The following is a 14,958-nucleotide window of genomic DNA, read 5'->3' as shown; positions in this document are numbered from 1 at the left end:
CTTCCCTTCTCCCAGACCTGGGAACCTGGTCTCAGGAAATTCTTCCCCATGTGGGGGTTGTGTGTGTGTGTGTGTGTGTGTGTGTGTATGTGTGTGTATAAGGGATGAGGCGGGGCATGGATAAAAGAGATGACTATCTCAAAATATTACCTAGCAGGTACAATATCTAGAATGAATGAATGAATGAATGAATGAGTCGGTCAGCCCCTCAGACCAGCCACTGTGCCCTATGAAGATGGATAAGAGAACAGCCCCGGGAAGGCCAGAGAGAGTTGGGGGGCAGGAGGGAGGGAGTAAGAGATCAACCGAAGGACTTGTATGCATGCATATAAGCATAACTAATGGACATAAGACACTGGGGGATAAGGGAGGGTAGGGGTGTGTCAAGGGCGGGGGGGAAAAAAAGGACACTTATGTAATACCCTTTGTAATACTTTAAGCGAAAAATAAAAAAATATTAAAAAAAAAAAAAAAAAAAAAAAAAAAAAAAAAAAGAGAACAGCCCCGGGACAGGAGACAGAAGTCACCCAAGATCCCCCAGTGCTGAGTGCCAGGCAGGCAGTGGGAAAAGGGCACGTGACGGGCCACGCTCAGGCACTCTCGCCCTTCCTCTGGGTTCCCCTTCCTCTGGGCACCTGGCTGGCCCCCGGGGCATTGCTCTCCCCTCAAAGGCCCACGCTCGGACAAAGCCTCCTTTCCCTTAGCCTCCCGAGCACAGCCAAGAGCTGGAACTTTAAGAAAGACTTGACCAAGGGGCTGGAGGCAGTACCAGCGCTCTCACCCCCAGGAGTCAGGTTCCCTCGTTGCAGGTTGCGACCCGATGGTACAGTGATGGTCGTGCTCGCCTGCACCTGAGGGCTGGCTCGGTGGCCCTGCTCGTGCTTGGCGTCAGCCCCTGCAGGCTCCGGTCACCTGCTCCGTCCCTGTCCCTTCAGAACCCTGGTGTTGTCCAGGCGGCTGCCTCCTCAGGGACCCGCAGCGCCTGCCCTCTCTGCCGCACCCAGGCCGCCCTGCCGGCCGCTCAGATCAGAGAGGATCATTGCCTGCAGGGTGACACTAGTCATCTTGTGCCTTGGGTGTGCCCACAGCCATGCTCCTGGGGCCCCGTGGGGACCCCCTCTGCTGCCGCGCGGTGGCCAGCGCAGCTGCACTCTAAGAATCACAGGCGGTGGCCTTACTGAGCGTGGTTCATCCCAGCTCCGGCCTGGGAGCCCCTCTGGTGTGTGCTGACCTTCCCGGGACTCTGGTTTCACGTAGAGCGACGTCTCCAAGGGTCAGTAGTGTCGTCACAAGGACCAGAGGCTCCTTCCATTTTAAGGCAGGATAATACTCCATCGGAGGGACCACATTTTGCTTTCCAGTCATCTGTCGGACACCTGGGTTGCTTCCACCTTTTGGCTGCTGTGAATAGGGCCGCAGTAAACATACTGTTCGAGCCCCTGAGTTCAGTTCCTTTGGTTATAATCCTAGGGGTGGAGAGCAGCTGGACTCTTACCCACCCTGCCTGCTTCTTCCTGCAGGATGCAGTCACTGCAGGAGACTAACAGTGGGGGGTCGGGGATGAGGGGGCTGTGTGCCAGGCACAGAACCAGTGCTGAGATACCCTGTCTCCTTTCATTCCTGCCCAGTCCTGTGAGAACTGCCTCCATGTGGCAGGTGGACTAAGTCACCTTCCAGAGGTCACCAGTGAGGAAGCTGGGGCTTGCCCGCAAGCCTGTCTGACCCTAAAGCCAACACCAGTGAAAGTGATCATTGCTGATGGGAGTTATCAGGGAAGGCTTCCTGGAGGAAGGGGCTTGAGCTGTGCCTGGAGGGCTCATGATATCCCTAGATATACCCATGGTATTCATGCTGGTTGGTTTTAATTGCAACTTTACTTGCAGAAACTCTCCCTAACCAGTCGATGAAGCCCCTGTGACCTCTCCTGGCACCAGCCTTCCTCTGGCCTTCCTCACTGACCCAGGCTCCTCTCTCCCCAGGTGTGCTGAAATGATCATCAGCATGGACAGCAGCCAGGTCCATAGCAAAGACCCACGCTATGGAGCCAGCCCCCTCCACTGGGCCAAGAAAGCAGAGGTAGGTGGCTCTGGGGGAGTGGTAGGCAGGGGCAGTTCCCTGAGCCTGGTTCCTACAGGGACCCTGAGGATGGCACTTGGGAGGTTGATCTCGCAGTGGGCGCCCAGGCAGAGAGGACCAAGGAGAGATGACATCCTGGTGTTGCTCCAGTGCTCACTGGCACGGTGACATGTCCCCTCTGCGGACTTGTCCTGTCTGAACTGGAGGTCCTGCCTCTGGAGGTGTGACGTCAGCAAGGTATCGCGGGAGAAAAATCTTTATAAATGGTCAAGTGCCTCATAAACAGAAGGTAGAGGTTGATGGCGTGGCTGCGGCTGGCTCCAGCGGCCTCTCCTCTGAGGCCTCTCCCTACGCCGCGCTCCGTCCCCCTGGGAGGAGGAGGTCTCTGGTCTCTCATCTCCGGGCAGCACAGCTCGGCAGTGCACTGGGTGGCCCCGGAGGCCATGGCCTGCTCCTAGCTGCCAGGGCCAGGAGGGCGGAGATGCACACTTTCAGGGTACTGTCTTCATGCCAGCAGCTAGCCACCAAGTCAGGGACTTTCGTGTATGTTTGTCATTCATTGTTTCCACACTCTGTGAGGTAGAGACTTGCATTTTACAAGGAGAGAAAGCTGAGGTGCAGAGGGGGGCAGTGACCCATCCAAGCTCAGGTAACTGGGGTGAGTGGAGCTGCTCAAGCCTATTGGGCTTCGAAGTCCAGGCTCCTCTCCACAGCTGTAGGCTCCTCAGGGCTGCTGGGTGAGCAGTGGTGTGTGTGGCCACGTCCCGAGGAGGGAGCCTGACTTTGCAGGGTTCCAGGGAGGGTGACAGGGCAGGGCAGGGCCCAGAAGAATTCTGCAGGGGGCACAGGTCCTGTGAGCTCCAGGGAAGGACTTGGAGGCCTAGTAGAACAGTTGGCACATCTTCAGCTTTTTACCCCCTAGTTCTTGGGGTGCTGATGGTGCCACAGTCTAGAGCCGCCCCCAGAACTGAGGCCTGCCAGCTGGGCTCGTCTCTTGCTGCAGCTTTCCAGAGGCCTCTGAGGGAGGGAGTGGCAGCGCCCAGGTGCCACAGCTGCTGACGTGGGCCCGGACCCTGTCTCCCGCAGATGGCCCGCCTGCTGCTGAAACGAGGCTGCGATGTGAACAACACCAGCTCCGCGGGCAACACGGCTCTGCACGTGTCGGTGATGCGCAACCGCTTCGACTGCGCCATGGTGCTGCTGACCTATGGGGCCAACACCAACGCCCGCGGGGAGCACGGCAACACGCCGCTGCACCTGGCCATGTCGGTGAGTCTGTGCCGGGAAGGCAGGGGGGCGGGGGTGCAGAGCCCGGCTCCTCCCCTGCGCCCTGGCATCCTCACTCCGTGCCTCCCAACTTGACGCCTGGCTCTGCGGGGAGGGTACAGCTCTGCCTACTGACTGTAGCCCTGGGCAACTCCTATCGCCTTTGTCAGCCCTGGCGTGCTCACCTGGGAACTGTAGGTGTCGGTCCCCACCTGCAGAGCTGCCGAGAGGAGTCAAGGGAAGCACTTGGTAGCCCTGAGGACTGTCTGAGTGACACATGGGACCTGGCGCGGAGTGAGCGTCCACAGGTGTCGGTCCTCCTTCGTCACTAGGGAGCCGTATCTGTCTGCGTATTGTTCTCTTTTTTAAAAGTTGTATTGATTTCAGAGCGGAGGAGAGAATGAGAGAGAGAGAACTATCAATGATGAGCGAGAACCGCTGATCGGCTGCCTCCTCCACGCCCCACACTGGGGATCGAGCCCGCAACCTCTGACTGGGTATCCAATCCTGCCCTCCTGCTTCATAGGTCGACGCCCAACCGCTGAGCCACGCCGGGGGCTGTGTATTGCTCCTATATCCCAGGTGGACTCTAAGCTGCTGGGAGGCAGGCCTGCTTCCACAGCTGGGCGGCAGGCGGTTGGTGTTGGTCACGCTTGTTGGTTTATTATAGAGCATAGTTCCTGCCCTTAAAGGCCGGCAGTCTGGTTAGACGGCTACAGTATGAACATATTGCATGAGGGGAGGGACTGTTACTGTGTTACAGGCACATCTGTGTGTGTGTGTAACTGTAGCAATACCACATGCACAGAAGTCTGTTTCTAAGTCTCGGAGTGAGGGACTGGGAGGCTCTAAAAGAAGTCGATTTAGGACAAATTCAAAGACATCCTGTTTTATACCAAAGGTCATGATTATAGAGCAGCGTTGCTCAAGAGGCTGAGGTTATAAATAAAACCCTGGGCATTTTTAGTCCTGAGTGGGCCCTTAGGATGATCCAGTTCAGCAGTTCTCGAACGTCTTGGTCTATTTGGTCCCTTCATACTCTTAAAAATAATCGAGGATCCCAAAGATGTGTGTGTTTTAAATCCGCGCCCGAGGGTATTTTTTCCCAGTGATTTTTAGAGAGAGTGGGAGGAGACAGAGAGAAACACTGATGGAGAGAGACACATCAGTTGCCTCCCGCATGCCCCTGACCAGGGCCCGGAGCCTGCAACTGAGGTACCTGCCCTTGACTGGAATCGAACCCTGGACCCTTCTGTCTGCAGGCTGACACTCCCTTCTCTCTCTCTCTAAAAATCAATGGAAAAATATCCTTGGGTGAGGATTAAAAAAAAAATGGTCCAGTGTCTCTCCTGTGCCGAGGAGAGGGGCCCAAATTGATGGTAGCGTGGGAGAGGCTGGGCTCCTTTTTCTTTGTGTTTCCTTGCACTATTGGCTGTTTCCTCCAACCCCCGCTCCATGCCCAACAGAGAGGCAACGTGGAGATGATCAAGGCCCTCATTGTGTTTGGGGCAGAGGTGGACACCCCAAATGACCGTGGGGAGACTCCTACCCACATAGCCTCCAAGATCAGCAGAGGTATGTGCTCATCACCCAGGTCCGGCTTTGCGCGGGGGTGCGGTGCGGGGCTGGGGAGGAGGGAAGCCCAGCTCGGGCCCAGCATCCTGCTTGTACCCACCCCATTGCTCCCTGCGCAGGGTTTCTAGGAGGACCTGGGAGGCGGAGACGGAAGCTTCCGTTTCCCAAGAACTGGGTCCCTGACCAGCAGACGGAGCCCACAGGGGGCTTGCCAAGCCAGTGTCCCCTCCTGTGCAGCCCCATTCCCCCTCAGGGTGCCAGGGTTCAGGGGGTGGGACAGGCAGCGGCAGTCCTCTTCCTCAGTCTTGAAGAATTCTCGGATGGAACCACTACACGTGTGCATGCATGTCCCGTGCTCAGGCACCCTGCACGCATAACACTATACAAGTGTGTACATGTGTGTCCCGTGCTCAGGCACCCTGCACGCATTACACTACACAAGTGTGTGCATGTGTGTCCCGTGCTCAGGCACCCTGCACGCATAACACTACACAAGTGTGTGCTCAGGCACGCTGCATGCACTGCATGCTCACTTGGTGAGCCTTGGCTTCAGGGCTGGAAAAGCAGGTGCACCTCACCAGCAGCCTGGAGCCCCCTCTGGAGGTTTCCGGGAGCTGTGGAGGTTGCCGTGGGTGTGTACCCGCCAGCGTGTGTGCATGCGTGTACGCGTGTGGGAACACTGCCTCTCGTGGCATCCCCTCCAGTCATCCCATGCGTTAGATGGGCGTAGATGCTCGCTGGCTGGCTGGCCAGTCCCTGTCGAGCTCTGAAGGACTGTCCTCGCAGCAGCTTTGAGAATTGCTGACTATGGAGATGGGAGTTCCTCTTTCTTGACTAGAGCCGAAGGGAAAGGGGGAGTCCCCCAAATACTCAGGCGGAGCCACACCGACCTGCTCCTTCCATTTTCCACGGTCCACCCCGCACCTTCCCGGCCCCCGGAAGGAGGCTGCTTGGGATGTAACAGACTAGAGTCCGCATGGCCTGTCGGGGTGGGGTGGGCTCCCCCACGTACCCAGGCCTGGTAGACGGGAGAGGGAGGGGCTGTGTGTGGAAAGGAGGGGCTCTCCCCTGCATGATGACATCATTTCTGATCCTGTGCGGTTCCCCCTCCCCACACTGTCCCCAGCTGGCACCAGGAAGGCAGTCTTAACTCTGCTGAGAATCATAGGGGCCAACCACCACTTCCCAGGGGCCCCCACGGAGCTGGGCTCCTCCGCAGCGCAGCATTCCTTCTGCCCGGAAAGATCTCAGCCCCCACCGATCAGCTTAAACAGCCTAGGTAGGCCCCCTCCCCCCGCACCATGCTCCCTCCTCTCCAGCTGGTTCCCAGGCTCTCAGATCAGAGCTCCTGAGAGAAGGCCCCAGCGTAGAAGCCATTGAGATGAGCCGGGAGGGAGGGGGGGCGGGTTGATCAGCCTCCACGGGCAGCCAGCAGCCCACAGAGCCCAGAGGCCATGGGTCCCTGGCTAACGTCCCACGGTCCCTTTTTCCTGCAAGGATGCCCTGGACACGGGTCTCAGGTCTGGGCATGCCTGGCACCCATGAGGTGGGTGCTTTCATGGCCTCTGTGTCCCCTGGGAGCTCAGGGTGGAGTGAGGAGTTCTGTTTGGGGTCCAGAGCCCCTGACCCTCGGGCTTCAACGAGGAATGTTCCTGCTGCGCAGGGAGTCACTGTGGGGCCTGAGGCCTGTGTGCCCCCCGCTGGCCCTTTCAGTGACCTACAGGCTTTGATCATGAAGAGCACCAGCATCTGCCCCAGGCCTCCCGGGTGCCTGTGGAGATGCCCCCAGGAGACTCTGGGTCTCCTGAGCGTAGCCCCCCAAGGCCCTAGATTGTTTGGGAAGGGGGTCCCCTGAACAGGGCCATCAGAAACCTATCCTTGGCAAGCTGGCCTTTTTTGGGGGGGAGAGGGGGGAAGCAGACCAAGAGAGCCCAGCCAAGCCTGGAGCTCAGTCAGTCCTCTGGCTCCACTCTCCCCCGCACCCCCTCCCCCTCATCCAAAACCTGCCCCCACCTCATTCTCTCAATTCACAGGCAGTCAGTCACCCAAGCCAGGCTGGATGGTGGGCCTGGGCGCGGCTGCAGATGGGTAATGCCCTGGCCTAGAGGGGCCGAGCGCGCCATGCCCCGAGTTAGCTGTAGCCGAGTTCCCTTTTTCTCAGCTGCATGCCGACACGTGCACCCTGCTGCCCTCCCTGCCTGACCCTCTGTCCACTGCCCTCCTGGCCAGTCTCCCGCTCATTGTGCCCACTCTGGCCGCCTGCCCTGCTGAAGGGGCCCGCCGCCTGCTGGCTGCTTCCTGCTTTGCTGCTTCTAGACTCCATGCTCAGTGGTGTGGGGGGCCCGGGTGACCTGACACTGCTGGGCCAGGCGCCTGGGGCCCAGCTGCTTGTCAGGAGGGCAGCTCAGGCACTGGGTGGGCACGGGGGACACAAGGACTGAGTGGACGGGCGCATCCAAGTCGAGAGGCCGCTGAGGAAGTTTTCAGGGGATCAGTCTGAAGAGTGGTTCGGGTGTCTCCCTGCATGCACGCAGTTAAAGCCCAGGGAACGTCCTGACTCAGCCCTTTGGGCTCAGTGGCCGTGGACGAGTCGCGTAGCCTCAGCCTCGTCTGCGAGTTGGGATAGCAGTTCTGGTGAGGGTGGGTCAGCAGCACCAGCCTGGTGTGTGAGGAACACGCTGTGGACTGGAAGCACAGGATACGTCAGGGGCGCCTGTGCTTCCCAGCCCTGAGGGGACGACATTGAGCCACATCCGGGCACTGGCCCGGCAGGTTGGGGGCTCCCAGGGGCCTGCGGGCTTTGGCTGAGCTGTTTCCTGGGACAAAGAGCCCTTCCCGGGGCAGCAGGCAGATGCTCCTGCTAGGGATGGTGGGGTGAGGGTACAGCTTTGCTCCTGGACCCATTGGGGCGGGGGGGGGGCTGGCACCTGCCCGGCCTCTGCCCACCCAGCCCTCCGCCCTGCAGAGCTGCAGGACCTGGTGCACATCTCCCGGGCCCGGAAGCCCACCTTCATCCTGAGCTCCATGCGGGACGAGAAGCGGACGTGAGTGAGGAGGGAAAGGGGGGGCACATGTGCGCGGCCTCTGCTGGGGTCCACCGAGGGCTTGTGGCTTGTGTCTAGTCCGCCCGCGGTCCTGTGAGGCGGCTCGGTCCTCTAGTTCACAGCGAGGAGGCTGAGTGTTTAGAGGGCCTGGGTCTGCTCCTTCGCCAGTGGCCGTGCAGGCTCTGGGCCACACGATGGAGCGGCTGCAGTCCTGTCCCTTCCCCGAGACCTGTCACGGTTGTGGGGGCAGGTGCAGGTCCTCTCTGCAGAGACCAGGGCCTGCTTCCCTCAGATTCCACCCCACTCCTTACCCTGCCTCCGAGCACCTGCTGTGCACCCAGGCCCATTGCAGAAGGCGGACCTGGGTGATGGGCACAAAGAGAAGAAGCCCTGCCATGTCCTGGATGACAGTCCCTAGGGCCCAGAATCCATGCCCACCGGCACATCAGGTCACCAGGATGACGTGGTTCCCAGCGGCTGCTCTCTCCACCCCCTTAGTAATAGAGCTGGCTTATTCTCTACTAGAGGCCCAGTGCACAAAATTCGTGCCCTGGGGGAGGGGGTCCCTCAGCCTGGCCTGCGCCCTCTCACAGTCAGGGAGCCCCGTGATCGATCGCCCCGCAGAGGGAGGCCCCACCCACCCGCCGTAGCACTGCTGGCCAGGTAGCCTGGGCCTCCCTCTGTGGGGCAGTCGATCGTGGGGCTCTGCGATGGATCACCCCAAAGAGGTAGCCCTGCCCACCCGGCCGGGGCTCCGTGATGGATCGCCCCTGCAGAGGGAGGCCCAGACTACCCGCCGCAGCCTGCTGGTCAGTGGCCTGGGCCTCCCTCTGCAGGGCGATCATGGGGCAAAGGCTGGGACCCCCGACCAATCACATCGCACCCGCCTTGGCTGGCCTGGCGCCAGTGGGTGTCATAGCGTGGTCGTCCAGATGGTCGTTCTGCTGTTCGGCCATTCAGTCGATTTGCACATTACGCTTTTATTACCATAGATTACTGTCAATGTTCCTGTTCTAGCAGCCTCCTAGGGACCAGCATCCCTCCTAGGGACCAGCATCCTTCTTGGGACCAGCAGCCTCCTAGGGCAGTGATGGCGAACCTATGACACGCGTGTCAGGTGACACGCGAACTCATTTTTTTGGTTGATTTTTCTTTGTTAAATGGCATTTAAATAGATAAAATAAATATCAAAAATATAAGTCTTTGTTTTACTATGGTTGCAAATATCAGAAAATTTCTATATGTGACACGGCACCGGAGTTAAGTTAGGGTTTTTCAAAATGCTGACACGCCGAGCTCAAAAGGTTCGCCATCACTGGGCTAGAGCCATACTTCTTTTTTTGAACCCCCCTCTCCCCCCCAAAGCTTCAGTAGCCCTGAGCTTGGTCTCACGTGCCCATCCTGTGGCCATCGGTGCCCTGGCTCCGGGCTGGCGTGCGGGATGTAAAGTGCTGGGCGGTGACGAGCCCTCTTCTCTCCCCTGCTGTCCCCTCCGCAGCCACGACAACCTGCTCTGCCTGGACGGAGGGGGCGTGAAAGGCCTGGTCATCATCCAGCTCCTCATCGCCATCGAGAAGGCCTCGGGCGTCGCCACCAAGGACCTCTTTGACTGGGTGGCTGGGACCAGCACCGGCGGCATCCTGGCCCTGGCCATTCTGCACAGTGAGACGCTCCCCGCAGGGCGGGGGCCGGGCGGGCTGGGTCTGGACCTGCAAACTGGTTGGCCTCGTCTTGACTGGCATCTCCTTCATGGAGTGTCTGGGCTGTGGGGTCCTGCCTGCTGCGGGGAGCCTCCCAGAGCAGCGTCACCCCCCTCCAGGCAGGCAATGCCCTCGGCCTCCCTGGCTGTGACCCCTGCCTGGTCCAGTTGGAGTCCATACTCTCCAGATCCGAAGGCACCAGGAGAGGACCCTTCTGCACCCGGCGTCAGGGCCAGGCCGGTGCCAGGTGCTAGGGACACGGGCCCGACTCAGACACACACCCCACCCAGGGAGCCCCGGTCTGATGGGTGTTCACTGGGGGAGGAGGCCACGGCCCAGCTGCCACAGCGTGAGGGCCCTGGGCCAGGAGGTGGCCGGGAGCAGCAGCGTCCCTGAGCTCTGGGAGAGGAGGGTCATCAGCTGGCACGTTGCCAGGTTTGGCATCCCAACAGTTTACTGCCTGGTGCTTCACATCATGTTTGTGATGGTCACCATAGCCTTGTGAGGTTACAGCTGGGGAAGCTGAGGACCAGAGAGGGTCAGGCCGGGTCTCCATCTGTGTGCCCCGCCCGCCGGCTCCTGGCTCCAGGTCCCACGTCCCTCTCTGCTCTTCAGTCCCTGCCTTCCACCCGAGAGGAGCCATCTCAGGGCTGCCTCCACGGGGACACGGGGGTGGGGGGAGAGCCTAGCCTCTCCCCCAGGCAGGGTCTCTCCCTCCTTCAGAGGACACGGGCCCCCGTCCGGGGTCTTCAGACTCCTGGGGGCTGCGGAAGGGATCTGGGGGTCGCCCAGTTAGACCTGTCACGGGCAGAACCCCCTCCACAGCCCCTGTTTGCGCACCCCGGCCGGTGAGGCACGTGGACACCTCACTTCACTTCCTGTGAGGTGCAGCCTGCCCTTTGACCCTGTCATTGGAGCCTCTGAAGACAGGGCTGGTTCTTATTTCCCGTGACACACAGAGTAGATCCAGATTTAAAGGCTCATACACGTCCGGGGCCCTTCTTCAAGGAAAATAATGCAAAATTGTGAATAGGAAGTCAAGTGGTGAGCCTTGGGCTGCTGAAGGGGACATCTGCCTGGGAGGGGAGGTGCCGAGGAGGCCGGAGCCCGGCTTGGTCGGTGCCTGGGCAGAGCTGCCCTCACCTGCCGCTGCTGCACCGGCTTCCCCAGCCGGCCTGCGCTCAGGCGTGCCTCCCCGCTCCGACCCGTCCGTTCCTAGGCAAGTCCATGGTCTACATGCGTGGCGTGTACTTCCGCATGAAGGACGAGGTGTTCCGGGGCTCGCGGCCCTACGAGTCAGGGCCCCTGGAGGAGTTCCTGAAGCGGGAGTTTGGCGAGCACACCAAGATGACGGACATCAAGAAGCCCAAGTGAGCCTGCGCAGGGGCCTGGGCTGTGGCCGGCTATGCCTGCAGGGATGGGGAAAGGGCAGGTTTATTTCTGGTTTACCTTTCCCAAGAGTATAGCCCTTTGGGGTCCCCCTAATATAGGGAGGGTCTCTCCTTTGGTGGGCCCTGGACTTCGACTCTGTCCCTCTGGCCCCAGGAGGCCATCAACCCTGAAGCTTAAATGGACTGAGTTTGGTTTCTGGCTTCAGGCCGAAGCCGGGTCTGTGCTCACTTACCTCTCTGGGTCCTTGCTTTTCCTCGGGACTTACCTGGCATTCCCTTTGTCTTGTTGGGTCTGTGCTTTTAAGTAGATTTTTAAAAAATATATCTTTTCCAGCTTTTAATTTTTTTTCCAGTGGGAAGATTGTTCAAATGACCTCTCCACAGTATTCCCAGAAATGGAAAACTAATGTTTTTTCCTGTGCAGAGTTTTTTGTTCCCTTCCCTTTATGTCTAGCTTTACAATATAACAAATACGTTTCTGTGTTACTCTGACCCCCTTGCAAGTGTAACTCTGAAACAGCACTTCACTGTCTTCTGCTGTCCTGCTTCGATGGGCGCATTTTTCACAGTAATGCATGGCAACGAGACGACAGCCGTGTACGGAAGCCTGCGCTGTGACTGGATTATTCCTTTAGGGAGATTTCCTAATGTGGCTTACAGGCCAGAGAGCAAGACATTGATGAGTCTCCATACATGTTATTTCCCAGGGGGCTGTGCCGGTCTGCACTCCCCACCGCATTTTAGGATGTCTGGTCTCAGACAAGCAGGGATCTTCTTCAATAGACTCTCCTGGCAGATGGAGCATTGAAGGGGGACCACTGGGGACACGGGGAGGTCTCCTGAGCTGCAGCCCCCTGTCCCCAGTGCTGCTCGTGGCCCTTCAGAGTTCCCTCCGACCAAGCAAATAGGCACATGGGATTTTGGGGGATTTGTTGTTGGTAAATGGTGGCATATCACACTGTCCTGAGCCTGGTTCTACTTGGCCACAAATCTCGGTGCTCAGTGCCCATCGGCACATAGAGCTGCTTGATCCTTCTGCAGCGACACAGGCCCCAGTGGGTGGGGACCGCGGGCAGCCACCCGGCCAGCACGTGGACAGTTCCGTTGTTGCCAGTCTTGTGCTTGAACCAATGCTGCTGCCGTTAGCAGCCCCCTGCGCCCACCTCCACACGTGCGTGCGGGAGAGAGCGGCTGAGGACGAACTCCCAGGAGTGGGCTGCCGGGCGGGGTTGGGGGGAGTGGGCTGCCGGGGGAAGGGGGGGGGCAGTCAGCGACCTCAGCGTCCTGTTTCTGTTTCTCTCCAGGGTGATGCTGACAGGGACGCTGTCGGACCGGCAGCCGGCTGAACTCCACCTCTTCCGCAATTACGAGGCCCCGGAGTGTGCGCGGGAGCCTCGCTGCAGCCAGAACATTAACCTCAAGCCTCCAACTCGGCCCTCAGGTTAACACCATGTTTGCCGCATCTGTGGGAAGCGACTGACATGTGAGGCGTGGGGTGCGGGTGGGAGTCGTAGGCTCGTCACTGGCACCCCCAGCCCACCCCTCCCATCGGCTGCCCTGCGTCTTTATTGGCTGAGGACAGGCAGAGTGGGGAGCTGTCAGCCGGGCTAGAGGAGGCCCTCAGCTGCACCCCGCCTTCCACGGGGGAGGAGGGGGACAGACAGCATGCCTTGCTGGGCCTGTTCCTGAAGAGTTCCCAGCCTCTCCCTTCTCCTGCAGCCACACACACAGACATGCACACATGTATACACGTGCACACACATATACAGGCGCACACACACGCATGCACATACACACGCATACTGAGATCTGAAGAGCTCGGAAATTGTACCAGTCCCTTGTCCCACTGGGCCACCCTCCTCCCCACCCTCAGAGCAGCTGGTGTGGCGGGCAGCCCGGAGCAGTGGGGCAGCTCCCACCTACTTCCGGCCGAGTGGACGCTACCTGGATGGCGGGCTGCTGGCCAACAACCCCACGCTGGACGCCATGACCGAGATCCATGAGTACAACCAGGACATGATCCGCAAGGTGAGAGCCTCCTCGGGTCCGACAACCCTCCCCCTCTCCCCCCCACCCGCCCCGCTCAGCAGATCCGGGTTTCCCGTGCGGTCATTGCCCGGGCGCTCAGCAACCTTGTCTCGCATGTACTGCCTGGCCAGCGTGTCTGCCCGCAGCACTGTGCTGAGAGCGGTTCCGAGCCCGGTCAGGACAAGTGGGGCAGCGGCCTCTGGGCTTGGGCCCTGACTCTGCCCGCCCTCCCCTTCAGCCACTGAGTGCGGGGCTGGTAGTCGGGGCCGGGGGATGGTCAGGAGGCTCCCCTGTGCTCCTCCCTGTAAAGCATTCAGGACAGCGCCTGACCCGAGCGCGCCATGGCCTTGCTGGCTGTGGTCACCACTGTGGTCATCACTAAGCTCTCATGCAACACTGGGTGGCGAGCCAGGGGCTTTGCCTTCAGAGGGTGAGCGCCCTCTAGCGTCCAGGCCTGGCAGGGCAGGCTCCCTGGGGGAGGAGGCTGTGGGATGAGGAAGGTCCTGTGACATCCTCCGTCTAAGCCGCTCCTGTGGTGGAGTGACTCCGGGCAAGCACAGCTCCTGCCGAGCAAAGGAGGCAGCCCAGGCCCCGCTCCTCCACAGGCGCTGCCACCTCTTCTCGCTCCCCCAGGGCCCCTCCGAGACCTCACTCCCCCGCCAAGGTCCGCCGGGGGAAGGTCTCCTCTGACCACCCAGTCCTGTCCCCAACAGGGTCAGGGCAGCAAGGTGAAGAAACTCTCCATCGTCGTCTCTCTGGGGACAGGGAAGTCCCCGCAGGTGCCCGTGACCTGTGTGGACGTCTTCCGTCCCAGCAACCCCTGGGAACTGGCGAAAACCGTTTTTGGGGCCAAGGAACTGGGCAAAATGGTGGTGGACTGTGTGAGTATGGGCCCCTCCCCAGGCCCCTCTTCCGGCCTCAGCACAGGACGGTGCCCTCCCTCTTCTGTGTACTCGGGTGTCAGGGGCTCTGTGGGTCCCCGTTAGCCGGCTCAGGGAGGGGTCCTGATTCCATCAGTGCTGCGGGGACCCTGTGACCACCTGAGCAGGGGCTCCAGCATCTCTTAGCTGTGGAATACCTGATGGCAAAGGCTGCAGGGGGCGGGGCATGGAGGCTGTCCACTCAGCCCTGTCGCCCCCTCACACTCCCTGACCCTCAGTGGTGCCCTGGGCCACCTGGGAGAACCCCAGGCCCTGCCCCTTCGATTGCCCAGCTGGGGCAGTCACTGTGCCCAGGGAGGGGACTTGCCCAAGTCCCTCTGCGGATGGGTGGCTGAGCCAGACAGGGGGTCCGGGCAGGGGCTGTGGGTGGGCTGGGTGCTCACAGAGGCGGCTTCTCCCCAGTGCACGGATCCGGACGGGCGGGCCGTGGACCGGGCCCGGGCCTGGTGTGAGATGGTCGGCATCCAGTACTTCAGGTGAGGGCCGCCCTCAGCCCCAGCCCCACCCCCTGCTGGCCAGACACGGTGGCCTTCCCCACCCAGCCCTTGGCAGGGACATTCCTTTCCCCCACCCAGGCCAAGAGTCCTGGGGTGACCCCTCCTCCTTGACTTGGGCAGATTGAACCCCCAGCTGGGCACAGACATCATGCTGGACGAGGTGAGCGACACGGTGCTGGTCAACGCCCTCTGGGAGACCGAGGTGTACATTCACGAGCACCGGGAGGAGTTCCAGAAGCTCATCCAGCTGCTGCTGTCCCCCTAGGCCCCGCCCAGCCACCCCCTCCACCTCTCACTCAGACACTAAGGGCGCCCTGGTTTGCCCAGCCCTGGGCTCCTCCGGTCCTCTGGGGTGCAGCCGCCCATCTGCCCTCTGCCCTGGGGGTGGGGCTGGAGAAGCTACAGAAAAATAGGCCACCATCCACCCCAGCAGCAGAGGG

General features: G+C 60.4%; 1 protein-coding gene across 5 annotated transcripts in view; it reads left to right on the top strand.

The window, feature by feature from the left end:
• The window catches only part of PLA2G6 (phospholipase A2 group VI), a 39,099-nt gene extending 24,147 nt beyond the window's left edge, over window positions 1-14,952 (top strand). For 2 of the 5 annotated variants that reach the window (XM_006102419.3, XM_014467763.2), the window contains exons 6-17: window positions 1,980-2,076; window positions 3,163-3,345; window positions 4,809-4,917; window positions 6,044-6,196; window positions 7,883-7,961; window positions 9,460-9,623; window positions 10,881-11,031; window positions 12,357-12,493; window positions 12,926-13,080; window positions 13,794-13,961; window positions 14,424-14,497; window positions 14,639-14,783. In XM_006102419.3, the coding sequence (XP_006102481.1) occupies window positions 1,980-2,076; window positions 3,163-3,345; window positions 4,809-4,917; window positions 6,044-6,196; window positions 7,883-7,961; window positions 9,460-9,623; window positions 10,881-11,031; window positions 12,357-12,493; window positions 12,926-13,080; window positions 13,794-13,961; window positions 14,424-14,497; window positions 14,639-14,783 (1,615 nt within the window). Of the gene's footprint in view, window positions 1-1,979; window positions 2,077-3,162; window positions 3,346-4,808; window positions 4,918-6,043; window positions 6,197-7,882; window positions 7,962-9,459; window positions 9,624-10,880; window positions 11,032-12,356; window positions 12,494-12,925; window positions 13,081-13,793; window positions 13,962-14,423; window positions 14,498-14,638 lie in introns of those variants that run through there. The other 3 variants (XM_023743792.1, XM_023743794.1, XM_023743795.1) reach the window with 3 other exon arrangements.
• The last annotated feature ends 6 nt before the right edge of the window (window positions 14,953-14,958 follow it).

This window comes from Myotis lucifugus, unplaced genomic scaffold, assembly GCF_000147115.1.
Source record: "Myotis lucifugus unplaced genomic scaffold, Myoluc2.0 scaffold_413, whole genome shotgun sequence".
In the NCBI taxonomy this organism is placed as follows: domain Eukaryota; kingdom Metazoa; phylum Chordata; class Mammalia; order Chiroptera; family Vespertilionidae; genus Myotis; species Myotis lucifugus.
The sequence above is the reverse complement of the archived record's forward strand: the minus strand, read 5'-3'. Positions and strand labels throughout refer to the sequence as shown.